At 39.9% G+C, this 23520-nt stretch overlaps 1 protein-coding gene across 3 annotated transcripts in view; it reads left to right on the top strand.

Annotated features, from left to right (window-relative positions):
• sema3ab (sema domain, immunoglobulin domain (Ig), short basic domain, secreted, (semaphorin) 3Ab) overlaps positions 1 to 20852 on the top strand; it is a 56838-nt gene extending 35986 nt beyond the window's left edge. For all 3 annotated transcript variants that reach the window (XM_041038176.1, XM_041038178.1, XM_041038175.1), the window contains 16 exons: positions 5244 to 5404; positions 5838 to 5900; positions 8930 to 9049; positions 10081 to 10171; positions 10966 to 11085; positions 11231 to 11373; positions 12938 to 13052; positions 13172 to 13241; positions 13350 to 13494; positions 13614 to 13833; positions 13962 to 14053; positions 14165 to 14206; positions 14794 to 14951; positions 16293 to 16360; positions 17644 to 17789; positions 18125 to 20852. In XM_041038176.1, coding sequence (XP_040894110.1) covers positions 5244 to 5404; positions 5838 to 5900; positions 8930 to 9049; positions 10081 to 10171; positions 10966 to 11085; positions 11231 to 11373; positions 12938 to 13052; positions 13172 to 13241; positions 13350 to 13494; positions 13614 to 13833; positions 13962 to 14053; positions 14165 to 14206; positions 14794 to 14951; positions 16293 to 16360; positions 17644 to 17789; positions 18125 to 18676 — 2306 coding nt within the window. In that variant the 3' untranslated portion in view covers positions 18677 to 20852. The remainder of the gene's footprint in view (positions 1 to 5243; positions 5405 to 5837; positions 5901 to 8929; positions 9050 to 10080; positions 10172 to 10965; positions 11086 to 11230; positions 11374 to 12937; positions 13053 to 13171; positions 13242 to 13349; positions 13495 to 13613; positions 13834 to 13961; positions 14054 to 14164; positions 14207 to 14793; positions 14952 to 16292; positions 16361 to 17643; positions 17790 to 18124) is intronic.
• Positions 20853 to 23520: the final 2668 nt, after the last annotated feature.

Here is a 23520-nt window from a genome sequence, read left to right as displayed (position 1 = left end):
TTCACAAAATTCTTCTTCTAGCATTTATACATACAGCTGTTTTTGTTTTTGTGTTAATCTTGTTTTTATCATGGTGTGAAATGACTTTTAATCAGCGCTGGCGAATGTAGAAGCTCTCTTAAAGACCTTTAATCCATAAGCACGTTAAGAATCTTTGGAGCGGAGTTGGGTTTCTAGGGGTGTGTATAGTATAAACTCTGAAAGGCCCTGAATGGCCATGGGAAGATATCCTATACACTCAGAGGGCTAGATGTTCAGAGGCTTTCTCAGGTTCTGAATAGTCTGCTCCCATCCAACTGGAGGCATCTTCAGGACTGGTTTGATAGTGCTCCTCTCAGAGGAATCATTGTAGTCATTTGACTTAGTCATCATCTGTACCACATGCAAAATAAGGTACTCTAAAGAAGAAATTCACTTTGTTTAGTATGTCTGCTTACATAATCTCCACTGCTCACGGCTATTGGCTGACAAACAGGCGTAGTGTCATGCAGGGCTGGGAAAAATGGTAGAAGCCGATATCACAATATTATTATGTTTCCAGTATTTGTACATATCATATTATGCATGATGTATGCAAAATCGCATATGCAATTATCAAACTGGAGTAGAATGCATTGAAATTTGTTTCACAGTGATGCATACATCAGAGAGAACTTTATGAAGTCCAACAAATTTTTGCTGTGCTTTAAACCACTTTTTTTTAACGTAACTAAGAATTACTGATACTACCTAAGAAATGGCAAAAACAAAAAATCTGTTCGTACCCTTTTATTTACTGTAAAACCACAGGTTAATCAAAAGGCTAATTTGCAGAACAACTTGCAAGAAAGTCATAAGAGTCTTAAGAGGTGTTTGCCTGCATTTCTGCTTGACACTAAGCAAATTACTCGGCTTTGTGCTGTTTTCCCTCAGGCTTGGGTGAATCAATGACTGTATATACTTTAAGTGGCGCAATGATAGGTTGACTTTTGTCAGTGTGCAATCATACACTCAGCCATGTGAACGATGAATGTCAGTCAAGCTACTGAACCAGGGCTCCCAGATACAGTATGGGAACACATGGGTCATTGTTAAGATGTGTTTCTGCTTTTTCTTAGGCAGCACTTAGATAACACTCTCTGTGCCCTCCAGTTGAGAAAGAGAAAGAGAGAAAGACGGAGAGAATGTAGGGTAAAAGAGTTTATTTTTATCAGTCTCACAAGGGACTGTTGATTCTTTGCATCCATTCCATCTGCCCCCTTATCTCTCTCTCTCTCTCTCTGTCTCTTTCTCTCCCATTTCTACCTCTCACTATACTGCTCTCTGTCTCTCACTCACAAATTCATTGTAACAGAATATGAGAGAGGGAACAAAGCAGAGAATGGTACAAAAGGTGCAGAAGATCAAAGGAAGGGTTAGGTAGGAAAATGTTTTTTTTTTATTAAAACAACTGGGAGAGCGCAAACAAAAAGGACGTGAAGAGAGACAGTGAAAGTAGCCAAGAAAACAGCTGCTAAAAAGTGACATTTGCGGGATTCTTGCTTCAACAATTTAAGGGTAAGAGAGAAAATTTGTAAAATATAGCAGAGCAGCAGCTGACACCTGTTACAGGCCACACATTTGCCCATCCACCTGTCTGTCTTTCTGTCTGTGTGAAAGTGTCTGTATCTCCTGGACTCCAAATTCAAACAAACGTGTTCTGTGTAGTGCAGTATCACAACAGCCTTTGAACATTAGTATTGCTGTAAAACTTTGTCATGGAGCTCAGAGTGTATCAAAACAGTTTAACAGATTTTTCTGGGTTCTCGGTTTGAAGTTGCAGATTTAACAGGAGGAACAAAAATCCTTGCTCCATGCATACATGCCCACCTGTTACAGTTAACCAGAGGGGACACCAGTTCAGACATGTACAGGCCACCACCTCTGGCGTGGCTTGGAAACATCCATCCGCTTCTTTCCAATAACACACATCGCAACATGCTCCATAAATACACACACACACAAACACGCCCAAATTCACACACAATACCCACAGAGTATCTGTCTCTAAGTGATTAGCTTTTAATAACTTAGCAGTAGTCTCTGTTGAATGGTCTGTTGCCATGGACACTACTCCCATAGACAATTTTCATAAACCAGAGACGTGTGTGTATGTGTATGGTGGGTGGCTGTGGTGATGCTGTTCTCCATTCTCTCACACTGGGATGTAGTTTGAAAAGAAATGAAGTGCAGTCATCTTGTCTGTGCAGTTTCCCTACAGCTCTTTGACACCTTTCTGTTGCTAAAACAAGTGTATTATTCTGCCAGCAGTCATTTATTTCCTTTAGACAAACACATTTTATACAAATTACACAAACATAGTGTTTGTTATGTTGGTGGTTTATTTTTGGAACCAGGAGGGATATTTCCTATTTGCCTTTCCAGTGACTCATCAGCGTGCATCAATTATTGATGGATATCAGGTAGTGGGAAGGAATTTGCTTCAATATGTAGAACCAAACATATTTTGATTGTTCTATGGAGAAAAGTAAAGCATGTTACGTGTGGAGGATGGCTTCTCTCTCTCTCTCTGTCTTTCTCTCCCACACATAAACGCAGCCTTGGTGCAGGTGAAAAAGGGTCAGAGGTAGCAGGCGGGTGTTACTGTGCTGTCAGTGAAGGGCTTACAGTGGATCCACTAATGATTGATCACCATGGCTACAGAGGAACATAAATCTAGGACACAGCTTTGGACTGGGCTGAGCAATACTTTTACAACTTTTTTTTTCTTATGACCTTGAATTTCTTTCCATTCTTAAGACAGTGGTTGTGTTATGAGGAGCTCAATAATCCCTAAATGAAATAAAACGACTCATATTCCAAATTAATTTATCCAATAAAATACAAATGGACCTACCAACTATAACCGAAATTAAGCAAAACATAATTTACAGACATATAAAAACACTTGATTCAAGTTCATACTGTAACTATCTGGAAGCATTTCATGAATCATGAATCATATTTTAAATTGCTTAAACCATTTTGGCTTGCAATGCTACTGTATGTCTTCACCAGCTTTCTGGTTTGGAGGCACTCCCATTATGTATCTGAGTAGCTACACGCTAGATTTGTCCTTTACGACTTCAAGAATATGTTCAAATCCTTGTGGACTTATTAAGTCAGGTTAAGATATCAAGTTCTCAGAAGACTTTGTTGTTGGGAGTCAGGGAGCCTGAGGGCTGGGTCACACGGCGACGTGAGTTTATATTTAGGAGACTGTCTAAATCTCTCCTCATCAGCGGCGAGGCACAGGAAACCAGCTAAATCACCAAGACAATAACAATAAAGACAGCCTGTCAACTCATTGTATATGAGTAAATGTATATCACTGTCCTGTGTGTACAGTCATGTGAGTGTTTACACGTGTATACATTTATTTATATAAGTGAAAATTGTTATATTATGATGAGGAAGTTTGTAACCAGATCCAAGAGGTTCTCCATTTCTTCCTTTCTCTCCCTCAACTGTATTTCCTCAATTGTTAATATTTTCTTTTTACAAAACCAAACTAGTTTTTTTGAATTTCATTGATCTAATCACCCTTTCAATTTTTTGCTTCCTGTTAATGGCTCGTGTTACCATCACACTGGCCACATAAAGAGTATACCCATAAACTCAACTGTCACAAGCCCCTTAATTTAAGACAACTGACCTACATTATGATAAGTGAAATGAAAAACTATTTATGATTATGATTTACATGTAGGCAAAAATAATAATTCCATCCTAAGTATGCTTTTATCCTGTTCACCCATGATGTTTTTATGAATGATGCTTTTATAATAGGTAAACGGTAAACAGTGAATATCCAATACCGCCACTGCTGTTTCCCTTAAATGCAACAACTTTTCATTACACTTCTACTAGTTTTATCTGCTCTCTAGAATTACATTTGAACAAGAAATATAGCTTGATGTCAATAAAATAAGTTTATAAAAACACTTTTGAATTTTTAAACTTTCTGAGATTACAGCTACCAGATTTGTGTTGAACACTTTTCATGTCCCACGTTTTAACTGGGCAATTCTTATTAAAATTAGAAAGTTTATGAATGAGCTAAAGCAGTCAATATGATGCCCTCTCCTATCCAACTTTCTTTTCTTTTACACCAGCTTTGCTTTTGCTTGTCTTCTCACTCTCTCGGGTTCTGACACACTTTAGAGAGGGGGCATTTTCCCTGCTAAAACATTCATGAGCGTTTTTGTTATTTACTCCCCGAGAAAGAGAAAGAGAGAGATAGAAAGAGCGCTCCAATGGAACCAGTTCCACTCTGTTCCATAACTCTCCACCCTTTTGTGTGGGTGGTCAACAGGAGGGGGTCATATTGTAGTTAGACTTTGCGGGTGAGAACAAAATGTGAGAAAGACAGAGTATGAATGGGTGTGTACGTCTACACATGTAACACAAAAGGTGTTATGATGCCATAGCCATAATGCCACCTTTAGAGGTCGTTACGGTAATGAGATCTTCAGTGTCTGTTAGTGACAAGTTCGGCTTTCCGCTGTGAAAGCAAATGTCGCTTGTTGTGCCAGACTTGGCAGACGGTTGCATTACACTGCAAAACGTGAGCTGTAGCCCATAGTAACGTGTCCTAATAGCTGATGTGGTTTAGAGCCAGCCTGCAGTTTGGATAATGAAATATTAGAGTAATATGACTATATTTCTCCTAGTTTTCCACTGTGAGTGCACCAAGTTCTGCTTGGCTGCTCTGGTCAAGGTCACTTCCCCATGCTGACAGTTTGATCATTGGCTCCCAGTGCTGGCATTACCTGCCCAGTCCAATTTGGCTTGGCAGCGGCTCTTCACTATCTGTCATTGTCTTGCTTTGCCAAGCTGCACAATTTCCAGTGCTGAGAGCAATTTTTAATGGGAAGGCAAACAACAACATTTATACACAAATTTTAAAAAAAGGAAGCGGGAATGTGCAAAAATAAAAACATTACTGTATGGGGGCAAGACAACCCAGCGTGCATTCTTTCATGTCATTGTTTGAGGCACATTACAACTGAGCATGCAGATGAGTGAATGTAGAGAAATACTAGTTGGTTGGAAATGTTGAAAGGTTTCTCAAACTAAGGCTATGTATTTCAAACAGCCCCAAAAAATGTAATAAAATAATTTAAATAAATATTGACCTGATGGATTTTCTTCAGCTTTCATGTTGCCCACAGCTACTGTGATTTTCATGATGGAACCACTTTTCTCTCCATTTTTCTCTGCAGACATGTTGGAGTCTAACAACCTTGTGACGTTTGAAGGCCTGGCCAACAGTTCGGCTTACCACACCTTCCTGTTGGATGAGGAGAAAGGAAGACTCGTAGTGGGAGCCAAGGACCACATCTTCTCCTTCAACCTCCTGAATATCCGCAAAGACTATGCACAGGTATGCTGACTGATTTTCAGTCAGTCTGTCTGGCGGTTTCATCCATTCATGCCTGCAAGTCTCTTTGTGTTTCTGACCGACTTAATACCTGTCTTGAGTATGCGTCTCCATCCAGAATGCCATTCAGGGGCTCAGGTATCTTGGGACTCTCTTTTCTGTTTCTACAGAAAAGTGCCTCATGAATATTTCAGACCAGGGCTGTCGCACAGGATCACACGCTGTGCCAGGCATGTTAGTTGCTCTCTGCATGCCTGGATGAATAATGGAGTAAACTGAAACAAAGTGGATAACAAATCGTATTGTGACCCCTTCAGCCCTCATATCTACACATGCATGCACACAAGCTGTAGCTGTATCGACTCTCTCTGTAAAACTGATTCTAGGATCAGGTGATTCTTTTCTAACATGAACAGGAATTGTGTTTGTGTTGCAGATCCCTTGGCCAGCTTCTCCCACCAGAAGAGACGAATGCAAGTGGGCAGGAAAAGATATCTCGGTAAGAGCTAAAAACATCCATCTTGCAAGTGGGTGTTAGCATTTTGCCCCTCTACTCCCACAGATGTTTTTGAAAATCTTTGTTCTCTTGTATTGTGAACACTGTGCAACACTGCAGGTATCAAAGCAAATCTCACATTTTGCTCTTGTAGTTGGACTGGGATTACTTGGGATGTACACTCAACATACATACATGGCATTTTAATCATACACACTATACGATTTGTTTTAATCTTTCAGCTTGTTTATACCAATGCGTTGACATATCCAGTCTGTATGTAGCAAACCGCAGGTCTGATCATAATCTCAGAGCAAAGATTGAGACCATCCTGTGACCTTAATCACTTATCATGCCTCTGGTCTCTCCATTTAATTGAGTGAAGCCTGAGAAATAACTGTGCTTTCTGCCAGACCTACTGCTATAACAGCACTGCATGAATAAAAACTACTGTCATATATTCAGGGATCATAGGCATTAGTGTTCCCATGTTATTGGACTGTAATTTTCCAAGTTTCTCCCTTTGTGTTCATAAATCTAAAGATTCTCTGTTCTAAACTCCCCAAACCCCCCCTCCCTCCCATTCCACTATAAAAGTGTTCCTTTCAGACAAACTGGCTTGCAGTACTTCAAGTGGAAAAACGAAATTAACTCATTTGAATTAATCAAACTGGTGTTACCCAGTCACAGTACATTATTGCGTCCTGCCTGCCTATTAGGACTTCTGTCTTCAGTTTAACTAATAAAGTTAAACCTTTACCTGAACTAAATAATGAAGAGCATTAGTCCTGAGCCCTGCAGTAATGTAACTGAGAACAAATCGCAAACACTTAAGCATCTGGGATTTCTAAATTTGTGTAGTCCATTTATTTGTTTTGGAAAGGAATGTCTCATTGGATTCCATGAGCTGAAGTTAAACCTGGATCTGCAACATCTTATGCGGTGGCATGAAGAGCTAGGGCTTTTTCAGGCTCCTTACCTTACTCAACCCTTGCATGACAAGCCAAGCATCACATCTCCCTGTATCTGGCCAAGTGCAGTTTTAGAGCAGCTTGTGTGGTGTGGTGAAACTCTGTGTAAACACGCTGAAAGGTTGTCTTTTCTCCCCGCAAGCTGTGTTATGAATTCTATCTTCAATATAGCCTAAGGCAGAAGCTTGGAATGTAAAATCATGGCAATGCTGTTCATGCCTCAGTTCACTGCTTGGGCATTGGCCAGAACAGGGCAAGCTCTCCTGCCCTTCCACCCTTCTGTATGGCTGATTTGAAGCGCCATGAAGTCCTTTGTGTGTTTTCTGTAAACATTGTGGCATGGATGAATAAGGTGCCCTGAGCGGTGGTCTTTCTGTCATAGAGTTGGAGGAGAGTGAGAATTAAAGGGAGGTGGAGAGAGATGGAGAGCGAGTCCACTGATGCCCCCTGATGTACTGTAAGCAAACACTTTGGGAGATGGAGCAGAAAGGGAAAAAAAGCACTAGATGGGTGTGAAAGGTGTGAGAGTGCACCCACAAGACAGAGGAAAGCTGCTGCTTCTTTTGCATTTCCTAGTAATTAATAAACAGAAATGGAGGGGAGAAAAAGAAAAACAATGTAGGTTCAGTATTTTTAAAATTGCTGAATATTCAGAGGTGTTACAGGTACCATAGTGCAAAGAGAATATGTGGATAGTTACAGTACTGTGATACTGCTTCCAGTAATGTTTATTACGCACATCAACAAACATACAACAAAAATGTTGTAAATTCTTGGACGGACAGCTGCTTAAATGACTACAAAAGCTTACACAAATAGAGGCTACTCTCTGCTGATGACCTAGTAAGGCCAGATGAACTTAGTCATGCATAATTTGCAGTGCTATTCTTTTTCTCTGCATTTTTTTTTCTGTTGTGATTATGTGATGACATATTCAGTTTTTATTTGAGGTCAGGTTTGCTCAGGCACGTGCTGCCAGAGCACGGGGAAATGTGCCATATGGCATTGAGCAATGCATACAGCACACACACATGCCTGTTGTGCTTCACACATACACACACATATGTTTGTACATCTATCTTTGTGAGGACACTCAATGATATAATGCATTCTATAGCCCCTATACCCTAACCTTAACCATCAAAACTGAATGCCGAACCCTAACCAAAACCCAATTCTAACTTTAACCCTAAAACCAAGTCTTAACTGGGCAAACTGTCCTCACTTTCCCAAAATGTCCTCACTTCAGTGGTTTAAAATTCAAATCAGTCCTCACACTGTACCAGTACACACACACACACACACACACACAGAAATTATTAAATAAATTACATCGGCAACATTATAAGTAGTAAGTAAGTTGAGTCAAGAAAACTACTTGTGATAAATGTCCCTGTATGTCCAGTATAATGCAGAAAATAAGACTACATTATTCTGACTGTTATGGGACTATTATGGTAGAGTTTTGTCGGCTGCCTCTTTTGTTATTCTACAGTCTAATTCCCTCCTGTATGAATTTCACAATAATTCCATGGGAAATTATGCAGCTCATGAGCATAAAATCTGTTCCCTAAAAGCCAACAGTGAAAAATGTCACTGAGTTCAGAAAGAAAGACTTAAGCATTTATATATGTCATGATGGAGATGAAGCGGGGAGTTAAAAAAAATACAGAGTCATGGGTGATAATGCTCAGTCTGGACATAATATTATTTCCAGAATTATTACTCAGCCCATGACTAGGGTTTGCCATTTACTGGGGAATTACAGTAGATTACAGTAAGCTTTGTTTTCTGTTATTATTACAGATCTCTTTATTTAAGTAATGGATTTTCCTCTGTGACGTGTTCTTAGTGAGGTCTGACCTATTTATTTATCCAGAAGTTTCACCACGTTTTTACAGACTCAGATGTCCTGGGTGCTATCACACCATGCTTGTCGATAACCATGGCACCAATGGCCACTGTCAGAAAAGACTGTACAAATTGTGGTTTGAAAATGGTCTTGCATCAAGCATCAGTTACTCATCCCGATTCATCTATTCTCTGCCTCTGCTTCATCAGAGGGAGTGCTCCAATTTCGTCAAGGTGTTGCAGCCGTTCAACCAGACCCATATCTACGTGTGTGGGACAGGAGCCTTCCACCCCGTGTGTTCTTACCTGGAGGTGGGCAAGAAACCAGAGGTACAGGCACATGCTACATTTCTATTACTGCCTTCACTTGGTGTCTAACAAACTAATGCACATTTGCTTTGAGATATAAAAGCTAGACTGATTTTCAAATCATAGTAATGTTTAAGCATTTAAAGTTATGAGGGAGTATGTCTAGTTGGGTGCGAGTGCATTCTCTTCCTAATAAATGATTTGCTAAGTACATAAAAATGGTTTCATTTAGCAAAATGGGGTGGAAAATTAAACACAGGGTTTCATAGTCTGCAGGATTTCCAATTCATCACTCTAATATAGAACTGCTGTATGTGTATGTGTGTGTGTTCATTTGAGTATGAGAGAAGGAAATTGCTCTCTTCTCCTCCAAATGTCACTGAGTCAGACTTATAAATGTATGTTTCCTATTCATTAGATGGCTATTTACAGACAATTAGAGGCAGGAAATTTCTCTGAGAAAAGCTATTTACTGTATATAGATCATAACCTTAAAATGTATTTCATCTGATGGGTTTCCTATGTGTGTCGCGGTCACCAAGTGAGTGATGAGATTTATTGTTTTCATGACTGTCACAGTATGTGCTGGAGAAAACATGACTTTAAACATCTTCACCAGTCTTACAAGGTCTCTCAGATTCCTCTTTATGCTTGAGATATAAAAGTTATAAAACAAAAAAAAGAAGAAGAAAAAAGAAGAAGAAGAAAAAAGAAAAAAACTAAAATAACAATTTGTCTTTGTATCTGCCTGTTAAAAGAACTATTTGTCATTTGTTGATGGCTGCACTCATGCATTTTTTTTCATTATAACATTTTGCTACGTCATGGTTTGGACCAAAACTTTAAATACAACTCAGTGTAACAATACTGCAATTTTCTTACAACCTGAATGTCTCAAAGTGCTGACAGCAAAATGGGTATCTCAGAGAAAATTTCACTCATTCCACTGAAGCAACATTTTTTTCCCTGAGTAATTTCATCCTCCATGCCAGAAAATAATGTGTTTGATATTACACTACAACTCCTGAGGCTTTCTGTCTCTCTGCATTCAGGACAGTGTGTTCAGACTGGAGCCTCACATAGAAAACGGCCGGGGAAAGAGTCCCTATGATCCCAAGTTGCTTACTGCCTCCATGCTAATTGGTGAGTTTAAGACCGGATACACAGTGATGTGTGTTACAACAAGGTCATATAAAAGCCTGGGAGTCCTGAAAACACCCTCTGCCTTGCTCTTTCATTCCAGCAGATATATGGGGTCTAAAGTAAATGTGAATAACAGAACAGGGCATTCCTGTCATTCATTACAAGTGGGTCTGCTCTGTAGTTTGTGTTTACACACTGGGAACCCCTCATTGACAGCACTGTAAACTCTATTTCAATCTGGATATACCTCCTTTAAGTGTCGGGTGTGCATGGCAGATGAGAATTTATTGAGTTTTCTTCACACTGAATCCTCAATTTCTGCCAAATAAAGCAAGACTGTGTGAGCATGTCTTCCCTCTCTACCCCCAATCACTGCCAGTCACATTGTGTTATGTCACAGCGTTTAACCTAGCAGATGGCCATTTTCCAGCCCATCACTCCTCATCTCCTCTCCCCTTTCTTTCTCCCCTCGCACCAGCATTATTATGTACTCCCCCTGTCTCACACCTCTGTCCTGTCCCGCCTCATCTGTCCTTCCAGCCGTTCATTCCCCCCTCGCCTCCCTTCTCGGGCCCTGCCTACTGTGTTAATGTCAATTTCACACTCCTGATGTTCATCACGTCCGTCACTGTCTGTGTTCTCTCAGGACTCCAAGTCTACCTATACTGCTAAGCCCCTGGACAATTCCTCAGACGTTTACACCTGCATCACAGAGGAAAAATCACTACAGACTCTCATCCAGTTTTCTTATCCAGTGTCACTATGCTAACACAATTTATTCCCTGTACTCTCAGATGGGGAATTGTATGCTGGAACATCAGCTGACTTCATGGGACGGGACTTTGCCATTTTTCGCACTCTTGGCAAGCATCACCCAATCAGGACAGAGCAACATGACTCCCGGTGGCTAAATGGTGAGAGAGAAGAGGAGAATCACTGGCCTACTCTTCGATCATATTCATGAACTCAATATTCAGATCCTTATTATTAGCCACAGAGTGCACAAACTATATTATTGTCTTGATTTCATTTATCTCTTAATGTGTCTCTGCATTGCAGATCCCAGGTTTGTAGGCATACATCTGATTCCAGAGAGCGACAACCCAGAGGATGATAAAATCTACCTGTTCTTCAGAGAGAATGCTATAGATGGAGAGCATGCTGGGAAGGCCACACATGCTCGCATTGGACAGCTCTGCAAGGTACGCATGCACACATTAACACAGTCACACAAGCTGGCCCTCACAAAGGAACACACACAAAAGGAGAGCGACAATGACACACACTCTCACATCGACATTATGTGAAATAGCTTCTGTATCTGGAAAAACACTTGACGGGTGTCTGAGTGGCTTTCATAATGGCAGCTTTCAGGAGCTGTTATCTGTGATTATTTTTAGCCCGGAGAGGAGTGGGTTTTGTTGTGCTTGGTACAATCGCCCCTGAAGACAGAAACCTGAGAGAAACGTTAAATGTCACCAGAACCTGAGAGGAAAAGATGCTGTCAGTGGCTCCACTGTTATCCTAATGCCAGGCTTTGGCACTGATTGGGTCTCCTACACCCTCCAGCTCCAGGGGATGTTTGTTAAATCACTGGCCTTGTATCAGCTTTCACATTTTAATTCCCATTGAGCAGGAATTCACCAAGCTCACTGCAGATCAGTGAGTGATGTCCATTTAGTTGCATATCGTGTCTCCTTCACAACAGCCTGATTACTCAGAATGTCAGGAATCTGCTCTCATCATCACAAGACAAGCAATCCATTATGCAAGATGTGGTATTAATTTGGGCCTATGCCTCTTTGGACACATTCTAATTTGCTGTCATAAATCAACACACCAAGTGGGATAAGTTTCTATGAGCCAGCACTTTGTGCTTCTGTGTTTGTGTGCTATGTTCTGAGAAACAAACCCTATACTGTGAGGCACACAGACACATATTATTAGAAAGTGTAGTGGAACATACAGCACTTCAGAGTCTTCTTTCGTTACACCATCAAAAAATCCATCATTCGTCATGGGAAATGCATTTTAAAGCTTGGCTGATTGACAGGCTTGTTTAATAATTAAGAGAAAACACTTCCTGCTCTAAAATTTTCATATCACCATCAATGAAAGGTTTATGTTTCATATAGTCTGCTTAATGTGTTTCAAAAACACTTTCTGGAATTTATTTTGTTTATAAGACAGTTCACAGGTTTTGTCTGTAAATCCTGAGTAACAGAATCAACAAATGCAATAGCAGAGATTTTACCTCATGATCTGACAGTCTTAAAAGCTATCTACTGCAGCTTTGTAAAGAAAACATATGCTTATGTAACGTCAGAGGTATCCTGAGGTTCTTTGATAAACCATGGCTCTATGTGCACTACAAGTTCCAAGTTAGATGTGTTACCAGTTTAATCAGACTATGAAAAGCATTTTTTCCATATCTGTTTTCTTAAATTAGTGACAAAATTGTGTCTGTAGTATGCTTTAGGCACAGGGTAAGCAGCACTCATGCTTTATATCCAGCCAGCAAGGGAATGGCTCACCTCACTCAACTAAAGGCTAATGAGGCATATATTTTCATCTAAGCAGTAGCTTATGAAATAAGGCAGTGCAAGGTCCATTTTACAAGAAAGCGTGTACATGCTAAAAAATATAGAGGGAATGTAACCACAGAAAGTAAAACAGTAATTGTCTTTATTCAGCCAGTTAAGGAAAGAAAGTGTCTTCCAAAACTGAACATCCCTGCTGAACGTGTGCCTGTGATTTGCCCAACAGAATGACTTGGGAGGTCACAGGAGTCTGGTAAATAAGTGGACCACCTTTCTGAAAGCTCGACTTATTTGCTCTGTGCCTGGCAGTAATGGAATCGACACCCACTTTGATGAACTACGTGAGTGATTGCTCCAGCACCTTAAAACATATTGGACACAGTTTTTCATGAAGACAAAATGCTACCTTTTCAGTTGAGGATGTGTCTGTAATGTATAGTGCCTTCTTTTTGGTTTTCAGAGGATGTTTTTCTCATGAGCACAAAGGATCCCAAGAGCCCTATCATCTATGCAGTTTTTACCACTTCCAGGTACTGTGGCTGACTTTGGAGTTTTGGTCATAATTTCTGATTGCTTGGCCTGTGTTTTCAACAAGGACCTGACTTTTCCTCATCTCACTCATTCTTTCTGCCCATTAGCAACATCTTCAAAGGTTCAGCTGTGTGTATGTACAGCATGACAGACATCAGGAGAGTGTTTCTGGGTCCTTACGCTCATAGAGATGGACCAAACTATCAGTGGGTGCCCTTCCAGGGACGTGTTCCCTACCCACGGCCTGGCACAGTGAGTACAGTCTTAATTGGACTGACAATTTAGGACGAACGGGGATTTTCAGGACAATCTTAAAGCTAATTCTCCTTCATGTCCGACAGTATCACTGATACAATTCTCTTTCTCCACAGTGCCCAAGTAAGACATTTGGAGGATTTGATACAACTAAGGACCTTCCTGATGAAGTTGTGACCTTTGCCAGAAGCCATCCAGCCATGTTCAACGCGGTCTACCCCATTAACAATCGACCAATCATAGTCAAAACAGATGTGGACTACCAGTTCACACAGATAGTGGTGGATAAGGTAGAAGCAGAAGATGGCCAGTATGACGTTATGTTCATAGGCACAGGTATACAATTATATACATTTGCATACTGTAAACTGAAACACTATAATAGTAGATAATTGACAGAAATGTGTAGATGAGCATGCATGTGTAGATTTTAACTCAGGATGTGTCTTTCCATTGTGTGGTAGACATGGGGACTATTCTGAAAGTGGTATCCATCCCCAGAGGGTCATGGCATGACCTGGAGGAAGTCCTGCTGGAAGAAATGACTGTCTTTAGAGTAAGTTAGTTCTCTCATCCCCTGTATTACGGAGGTACGCGGTTTAAGGAAGACTGTAGAATCATTAAATGTTCTCTAATTATTCTTTTCTATTGTTTTTATTTCTAACAGGAGCCAACAGCAATTACAGCCATGGAACTTTCAACAAAACAGGTACTGACTGTAGCTCTTACTAAACAATTAAACATGAAATGAAGTCATATAAATCTATAAACTATAGCAACATGTTTAATAGAACAAAGAAGCAGGGTTATACTGCTAACATACCTGTATTCTACCTCAGTAAATCAGTAATAACCACTGTTTATGCATGTGTCTGAAAAACCTATATCTCAGAGAGTGAGAGCGTTTCCTCATAGGTGACACACCTTCCCGAAGAACAAAGACGCGCTTGTCTGCACATTTTAAACACTATGAGATGAACTGACGTGTTATCACACAAAGATCTCAATTGTCAGTTTTTCAGGCTAACAATTAGCTCATCAACTTAAAAGGCAGGGAGAGACAAAACGAGTCAGCTAATTGACAGGTAGGAGGGTACTGAGCACCTGTAGTAGGATGGTCTGTCCACATTCCTGGCTTGTACTTTTGCTTCACTGAAACTGAACATAAGCTGAGCCAAACAAAGGTGTATTACTCAGAGCACACCACCCGTCCAGACTTAAAACCTAAATTGTAGCTCTTAAGACTTAAAATATCTGATACTGAAAACTCTGCCTTTTTTTCTTCTACCTGCACAGCAACAACTATACCTGGGCTCAGACATTGGTGTGTCCCAAATGCCTTTGCATCGGTGTGAGGTTTATGGGAAGGCCTGTGCTGAATGCTGCCTGGCAAGGGACCCTTACTGTGCATGGGATGGTACAGAGTGCTCCAGATACTTTCCCATGGCTAAGAGGTACTAAATACATACACTACATTCATGCTCGTCATACTGCCATCCTGCCATTGTGCTTTACGAGATGCTTAATGCCTTGCACCCAGCAAATAATCAGCACTTCAAAACACTGTGAAGGTTTTGAAGTTTGCCCACAATGCAATATGATAAATCCAACTGCAAATATTTTAACACATCTGGCCAGAAATAGACACTGAATTCGATGCATGCTCACACTGTTGAAGTGAAACAAGTTGCTAGTAGCACAATTAGGATTTAAAAAAAAAAGGGTAAATTTCATCTGACACCCATTAACAGAAAAGCACATTTGTTTTGCGCAAGAGCAACCTGCTTTAGATTTAAACATGCCAAATATACAACACATGTTTGAGAAAACTGCTTTTGCTTAACATATAGACCATACTAAAATAGACTATGCTTCACTGACGCAAATCCAGATTATATAGAGGAGTTTTCATGTTCAGATTGAAGACATATGTAGTTAGACTGCAATTCAGGGCCGGAGCTAGGGCACACTTATAGTATATGCTTTATATTTGCCAAAAACCCCTAAAGGTAAGGGGTTGTATTTCTAACAGAAAGCTAGAAATATAACCTGCCTTATGTGTTTACTGTAAATGAGAACCAATGTCAGCAATGTCTGGAGGCTGTCTGGGTGAACCAGGGGTGAGGTAGGTGTTAGAGGTTCGGTGGTAGCGTGGTTGTAGTAGTGGACTGATCTGTATGTGTTCATGTGTGTGTATACTTGTGTGTGCAGCCTCCCACTCATAGCTCCATGGGGCTTATTGATTCGAAAGCTAGCTGCACAGTATCCTGTTCTCGCTGTTAGTTGGACTCCAGAGTCCTACATTCAAAAATAAGACAGCCAGAGCAAACTCTTACCTCCAATTACCAGCACACCAGTGCTGGGTTGGAACAATGAGAAGCAGAGGGGTGAAGTTACCAGTTTGCTTTGGTGTCTCCATAGTTTCTTCAGTTATTGTTTACAGAAAATATCCTGAGGGTTATGTTTGACTCTGTGCATTAAACTCCATCTCCTTTGCATCTGCAACCCAGAGAGATGACAGGCTGGAGTGATTGATTAGATCTGAATTCCTCTGTTGCGCACACCCTATAATTAAAACTTTTCTATGACACTATATGCGGCCCGCTGATAGTTTATCTATTTGCGTTGGCCTTCACTATTGCTGCACATCCAAACCACATTCAAATAAACACTTACATTCACACACACACACACAAACTCCCAGTAAGGGTGTATTCTCACAAACATACACATGCATACAAAGAAGCCGTTGTCTCTGCTGACTCATGAAGGTGTTTATATTTGTGTTTCTGCAGGAGAACAAGGAGACAAGATATCAGGAATGGAGACCCACTCACACAGTGCTCGGATCTACAACACCACGGTACATAAAAACAATATTTTCTAATATATTCATAGATATTTGTTTGTGAGAGTAAAAAAAAAGTATTTTACAATCTTTGAAAATAATCAGGCCAATGTGTAATAAACTGTCTTGATGTTGGTTATAATGCAGAAACTATCAATCCATAAATACCATAAATATTATTTTAATTTCCAAATCATATATTGAAGCAGATAACAAGCCCTGCATGTCAATTTTCCAACTGCACAACAAAAGGACCTTTTGTTTTGAGGATTTAAATTGTACTTTGAACATAGAAGTGGTCTCAAAGCAGCTGCTGGCCTTTCCTGGAGCAATCAAAAGAGGAGTGAATCCAGCTGAATGTGTGTGGCGTTGTGTCTGTGTGTTTTATATGTTTCTGGTGGTGAAGATTAGAGTCGGTCCATGTGAAGCTTATAATTAACATGGTCAGGATTCCTCCAAGCCTCCTCTGTGTCGCCAAGCCCTCCACTCTACTGCCCTGTTTGTGGGCTCAGTCCAAAACAAGAACTCTGACTGTAGGGGTCTGTCTTGCTTTCTTAATTATACATTTCTTTCATTTAAGTGGAAAAGAAAAACTGTTATCAAAATCAATTGGAAGTTGAGAAGTTGAGAGAGAGGAGTTCAAATAGGCACAAAAACTGTTACATGTTGCTACCCACTTTGTTGGCAGCAACACTTTTAATTGTACATTTTGGCCAAAAATCCCAGACTTAGTGCTCTCTAAAGAAAAGGACAAAAGAAAAAAAGTTTTTTTTTTTTAAATGATGAGGGGATAATTACATGAATATATTCAGTGGAATCTGAATGGTTGAATTTATAACAGGATGCAACAGGAGATCAATCAGAGGAACATTAACCTTACAGTGCAAAAAGTCCCTGACTCAATAAAACCCAGATTTTAGTTACAGTCCACTTCCTCCAGCGACTGTCTCTGTGGTGGGAGCTGCATATTCTGCACATGATTGAGTGTGATAAGAAAAGAGACAGGATAATGTGACAAAATAATGTAAAATGCAGTCATTGTTAAAAGAAATAACAGGCCCCTGACTCAGATAGTACTTGGAGAACAGTTTTCTACTTTTCAGTCACAGAAAAGCGAAAAAGCAGAGTTTTATACAGAATATCGTACAGAAACGTCACAAAAGCTGGTTTTAGAGACCTGCTTCCATTTTTTTCTTTTTCTTTTTTGCCTGTAAAAACAATACCACAGCCAGTAATATCCACAAAGAAATAACAGAAATAATTTAATTTAATAAACTTCAATTTCTTTTTTTATCTAGATGAACTAAGTGGGCAGACGACTCTCTTGGATAAAACTGTGTATGGTGTGGAGAACAGCAGCACTTTCCTTGAGTGCAGTCCCAAGTCTCAGAGAGCCCTGACATATTGGCAGTATCAGCATTCCACCGATGACCGCAAGCAAGAGGTTCGCAATACATACCTCAGCACACATTTAATCTATTTTGTTGAAATATACACAGATACAATCTGTTGGCAGATAAATAATGATAGATGGTACTTCATTATGAGGATTGTTTTAGATGATAAAGCCTCATATTTTATTAATATCTAATGGCATAGTTGATCTAAGTGAAATAAATTCAGTGTAATTAAAACAGCCATGAGGATAAGCTGATTAGAGTTTTGGGAAACATGATATCATAATAGCTTATTTTGAAATGCTGAATCTCATTTCTTTCGTGTCTTTAACTCCTTGTCCTTCACTCTGTCTCTATCACCTCCAATTTTCTGACTTGGTAGATCAAATCAGAGGACCGTTTCATCCGCACAGACCAGGGCCTGCTGATTCGCACACTTAACAAGAAGGATTCGGGCATCTATCTGTGCCAGGCGGTGGAGCATGGCTTCATGCAGACACTTCTGAAGGTGACCTTAGAGGTCATTGACACTGAGCGTCTGGAGGATCTGTTACATCGTGATGAAGAGGCCGTGGCCAGCTCCCATGCCCAGGACCTTCCTTCGCCTCGAGAAACTCCAAATCAAAAGCTGTGGTACAGAGACTTCCTATCTTTGGTGAATCACCCGACTCTTAACACCGTGGACGAGTTCTGTGAGCAGGTTTGGAAAAGGGAGAGGAAGCACAGGAAGCAGAAAGCTCACCTGGTGCAGCAGGTACAAATACACCAACAGCAACAACAACAACAGCAGCAGCAGCAGCAGAAGGTTGTGATGAACCCTCACAACCACATGCATGCTCAAGGGCTGGCAGCCAAGTGGAAACACCTGCAAGAGAGGCAGAAGGGACGCAACCGCAGGACCCATGAACTGGAGAGGGCCCCCCGCAGCGTCTGACCTATTAACCATAACTTTTAACACCCAAACCTGAAACCATACCCAGTTCTCATTCTGTAACCCTGATTAACTCAACCAATTTTCTTCTTCATACTGAGATACAGACCACTTCCACAATGACTGGATAGAAAAGTTAAACTGGAAAAAAAGGTAATACTTCCCTGATCTGCCGGCTAGTGTGTTCTGTGCGTGGGCAGCCATGTTTACATGTACGCCAGTACAGAGGACTGCAGGAAACAGGATGTTGTATCACGCCAGACCATTGGAGCATGTTATCTCAGCTGGCCTCTGTGGCCTGAGCACTGCAGAGGGACAGTGTCAACCAGCACAAGAACCGGATACATATATCCACCTTAGCCACGACTGACTCCATGTTGAGAAGGCTGTGTCAAAGGCATTGTCTCATGGCATGCTAGTTAGGTGTCTTTGTCAGTGTGAAACTAAATAGATACCTAAAAATACCTGATAATTACTTTTCTACTACACAAATATGAAAGAAAAGGAGGTGGAATTGTATTAAAAAAACTGTCTGGACAGTAAATGGACTTGCAATGGAATTACAAGCAGTGAAGCTCACTGAAAACACAAAATGGGATATTTGGTCATACTTGGTATTATAGATGGTTGAATTGGTCAACGTGAGAGAGAAAAATGCCCGAGCACTGCACGAAACTGGGAGCAACAGTTGGAATTTGTCTACAAACATTATTATGTAGCTAAAATGTGTAAATACTGTATTCTATGACATCTCCTCAAACTAAAGGGAATGGCTTGCAGTTGTCGAGTTGCTTTATGTTGTTTCCCCCAGATAGAAAATTATTTAAGAAAAAGTCTTTTCGAAAGCAGTTGCAAACAGGGAGATTTTGTACTAGACTGTGTGTCTATACCTGAGATAAGCTTCACAAACAAGGACAGGTTTTATAATTCTCTTCTGTTTATCTTTTTCTGACTCATGAGATTCCTTTCAGTGTCAACAGTCATTAAGTTGACAGCCGTTGACTGTCATTTTAGAGGGACGTCTGCCAACTGCATCATCTCATGTCATACTGAGTTCTTCCATGTAGATTTAATTATGCTTTGTATCCACTATGTTTCCACTACATGTGTATTTATTAATATACAGTTATGTACATTGTGAAAATATTTTTCAGTGTGCAGGTTTTTTTTGTTTTTTCTTTTTGCAGTTTATTATTTTATTTGATTTAAAGGACCAATCTCTTAAAATAACTGTATTATCACAAATACTGTAGTGAGACTGGAAGCTATTTATCAATATTGGTCAATATTACATGGATTACATATCAAATGCACTGAGCAATAACCCAGTATCCATACTGTATTTTTCTTCCATGTTTATTGCCTCATATCCATATTCTTCACAGGCTGCGCAGTGTAACAACTTCATTTCACTGCATGTAACATAAAAAAAAGAAATCATTTTCTGGATATAACAATCCACTATTATACAATGCACACACACAAACCTGGAATGTAGCTATGAACATTATGTAAATATAAAATACTATGGTCTATGTTTAACAAGTATGACACTGTGTACTAGTGCATGTGAATACTATAGTAGTGTTCCTGTTTTGCTATAGCAATGATATACTAGTCTGATGTTGTCACCGTTATTCTGTTGTTTGCTGATGCAGTACACAATATTAGCTATTTCAAAGATGTACATACTATTTCTGTTAGGACTCTAAACTGTATGATAGATAACTCCTGAAGTAGGTATTCACAAAATATGTAAACAAGATCTAAACAGGATCTCACTGTGGACTGTGACAACTACAGACCGGTTAACAACAATGAACAATGTCAGTGGAGCATTGCAACACATCAGTGTGTCACATGACCTTGTCTAGTGAGTGTTTGCAAGCTTCATCTGCTTTTGGAAGCCATGACAGAGGAAAATGAGAAACAGCTGGAGCCAGGAAGAGATTTTAGGCTTCAACAAGACAAGTTGAACACCAGAGTTGTGGAACTTTCAGTGGAGATGGGCATATGATAAAATCATCATTATTAAGAAAAAATATAGGGTGCCTCATTGCATCTGTCTTGGACATAAGGCGGAGGTGAGGAAATGAAGTGCTGCTGCTGCTGCTTCTTGGCATGATGATGATGATGGTGGTGATGTATTCTACTGATCTAATAAATGTCTCTTCATAAAGTGCTGGTTTCATTAAATCTATTTTTAATGCACTATGTCCTGCTGCTATCATGGTATGTGGTAAATGAAAAGAAAAGTTTCCTTTAGCAGAGATGATCAGATTAGATATTGGAGCATCTTGCTGCTCACCTCTACATATTGATGAGGAAAACTTTTATAAACTTGTATAACTTAGCGTTAGTATTGGTATTCATTTAAAGCTGTACCTGTCTGCTATGTCCAGATCAGTACCGTATACTGACATAAAAAAAATGGGCTCATTATTAATGATTGAATTAGTTGAAGAAATTAACATATTTAATTCCATAAAAATTAGAGTGTCTTAGCAAGAATATCAGTCAGTTCAAGTGCCTCTTATTTTATAATGTGTATTGAAAAGTGAAGCTGTGTACTGTAGTGTGCCTCAGGCAGCAGAGAAATTACTGTAAGTTGTTATTAGGACCTTGATGTGAGATATGATGTGAATAATGCATGAGGTCCCCTACAGTTTTCAACTGAAACCCAGCTGTTCTATTTGCATAACCAACAGGAGCTGGTGGTTAAAGATACAGTATAACAAGTAGAACCTATAAAAAAAACAGGAAAACCAACATTTTGCAATCAAAAATTAGTTTTGAAGGGCTTAAACATGAATTGTGTTCTACTACTGCCCTCTAGTGGTTATAACAGAAAAGCACATATTCATTCGTAAACTTAAAGAAAATATTTAAAGATTTCCATCACTTTGTAAAGCATATAGTGATCACCATAGTGGCTGATATGGACACGGCAATCCTGAAACTGCAAAACACAGTGAATTTATTGTATCACAATTGAGCTTTTGTTGACACTTTTGGTCACCTTTGATCCAAGGTCAAAAGGTCAGTCAGCATATGTCTCATCTGGGCTTTGAGCTTGACCTCTGCAGTCAATTCAACTGCTGCTGTGGGAGCTCATGAGTTTCAGTCCAAATTGCCTAAGGCGCTTCAAAGAGAAGAGTAGTGAAAGGTTCTAGTGTGTGCAGTGTCAGCAGGGAGAACACACTACGGCTGCCCACGATCAGAGGTTTTCCTAGTTGTTATTTCAAGCCCTTAGCTGACTAGTTGTTGCATGTTATTAATTTTATATATATATTTTTTGAGGTTGGGGGGGGGGGGCATCAGAAAATGGTTTCAGGACTAAGAAACAATGTTTTGAGTGGCATTGTTAACACTACTATGTTACAGAGAAGTACAAAACCATAATAATAACCCTTCAAAATATACGTTATATATACAATCGCATACACAAAGTGAGTGATTTGTTAATGACACCGGCTAAAGCAGCAATGATTGTGAATGTGTCAGAACAACAAGTTAGGCTACATGTTTCCTATGATAAGCCATATTTGAGGTCGGTGACTCATTGGCAAATGTTTTCCTGCAGAATTTGCATGTCAACTTCTTGGGGTTGTCCTCTACCGTTTTTGAAATGCTCCCCCTGTCCTACATATGTAATTACTATGTAATTACTACTACAGCAACATTTGAAATGAATGATTTGAAACAAAATAAACTCAAGTTAGTTGTCGGTCAGGGTCATGACCTTGCTTTGTGATCCTGCTGTTGATCATGGTCTGATGTTGCTAAAGTTTGGAATGAAAGGGTGAACAGAAGTGTATTTGCAAAAGCATAACATATCATACTATAGAAGTATAGAATAGGATTAACATGACATTAATTTAGTAATTTAGCTCTGTAAACCACAAAGACTCAAAATTCCAGCATCCAGTACATATTTTGATCATGTCATCACCGGGTCTCAGCGAAGTAGACGAGACAGCTCTTTCCTACATTTTCTGCCATTTTCCCATCTACCTCCATACACAAAGGTCCTTGCAAAGACTCAAAGCTCTTTGGTATTGCAGTCATACCTGTAACACAGAGCGTGACTGCCCTCCAGTGGCTGAGGGGACCTCTTTCATTACGGTTCAGCTCCAACATCCTACTCACCCTGATGGAAAATAGCAGCTCCCCCACCCCCCGACTCCCAGCCAAGGCCATGGATGAATGAGAAGCACCGCCCTGACACTCACACAAAGGACGACTACACTCAATGGAAAAACTGACATGAGTGAGAGAGGGAGAGAGAGAGAGTGAAGATGCAGAGATTAGGAGAGAAGTTAACGACCTTCTTGCTGCTGTGTTTATTGCATCGAAACTGCACCCTTTGAGACAGAGTAAAGCAGCTTCAGTTATGTATCAGAACTTCTGGTTACAAGAGCTACTTTCACTACAAATATATCTTCACACTTTCAGTAATTACCCTTAAATTCAATTCAAAGAGCGTACATTTTCTTTTTGGAGCTAAATGAGGAGGTGACACATAATACACCTAAAAACACAAAAAGTTTGAAACATCTAAACATAGAACACTCTAATTCTATGAAAAAATAATTCAAAAGAACAGGGTGACACTGTAAACATGTAATCTAATGAACTAAATCCTGTAATGTTAAAATGGAAAAACGTAATAATTGGAGACAGTTTCAAAGAAACTTGAGAGTGTCACCTTGTCTGTTTCATCATGTGAAACTCATCTTGCTCGTAGAGAGACTCTTGACAAGAAAGGTGTGGATTACGAGTCATCTGGCACGCAAGTGAATGTGTCAGAGCACAAGTTTGTATGCACTGTGCATTGGGCTCTTTTC

This window comes from Toxotes jaculatrix, chromosome 5, assembly GCF_017976425.1.
Source record: "Toxotes jaculatrix isolate fToxJac2 chromosome 5, fToxJac2.pri, whole genome shotgun sequence".
In the NCBI taxonomy this organism is placed as follows: domain Eukaryota; kingdom Metazoa; phylum Chordata; class Actinopteri; family Toxotidae; genus Toxotes; species Toxotes jaculatrix.
The sequence above is the reverse complement of the archived record's forward strand: the minus strand, read 5'-3'. Positions and strand labels throughout refer to the sequence as shown.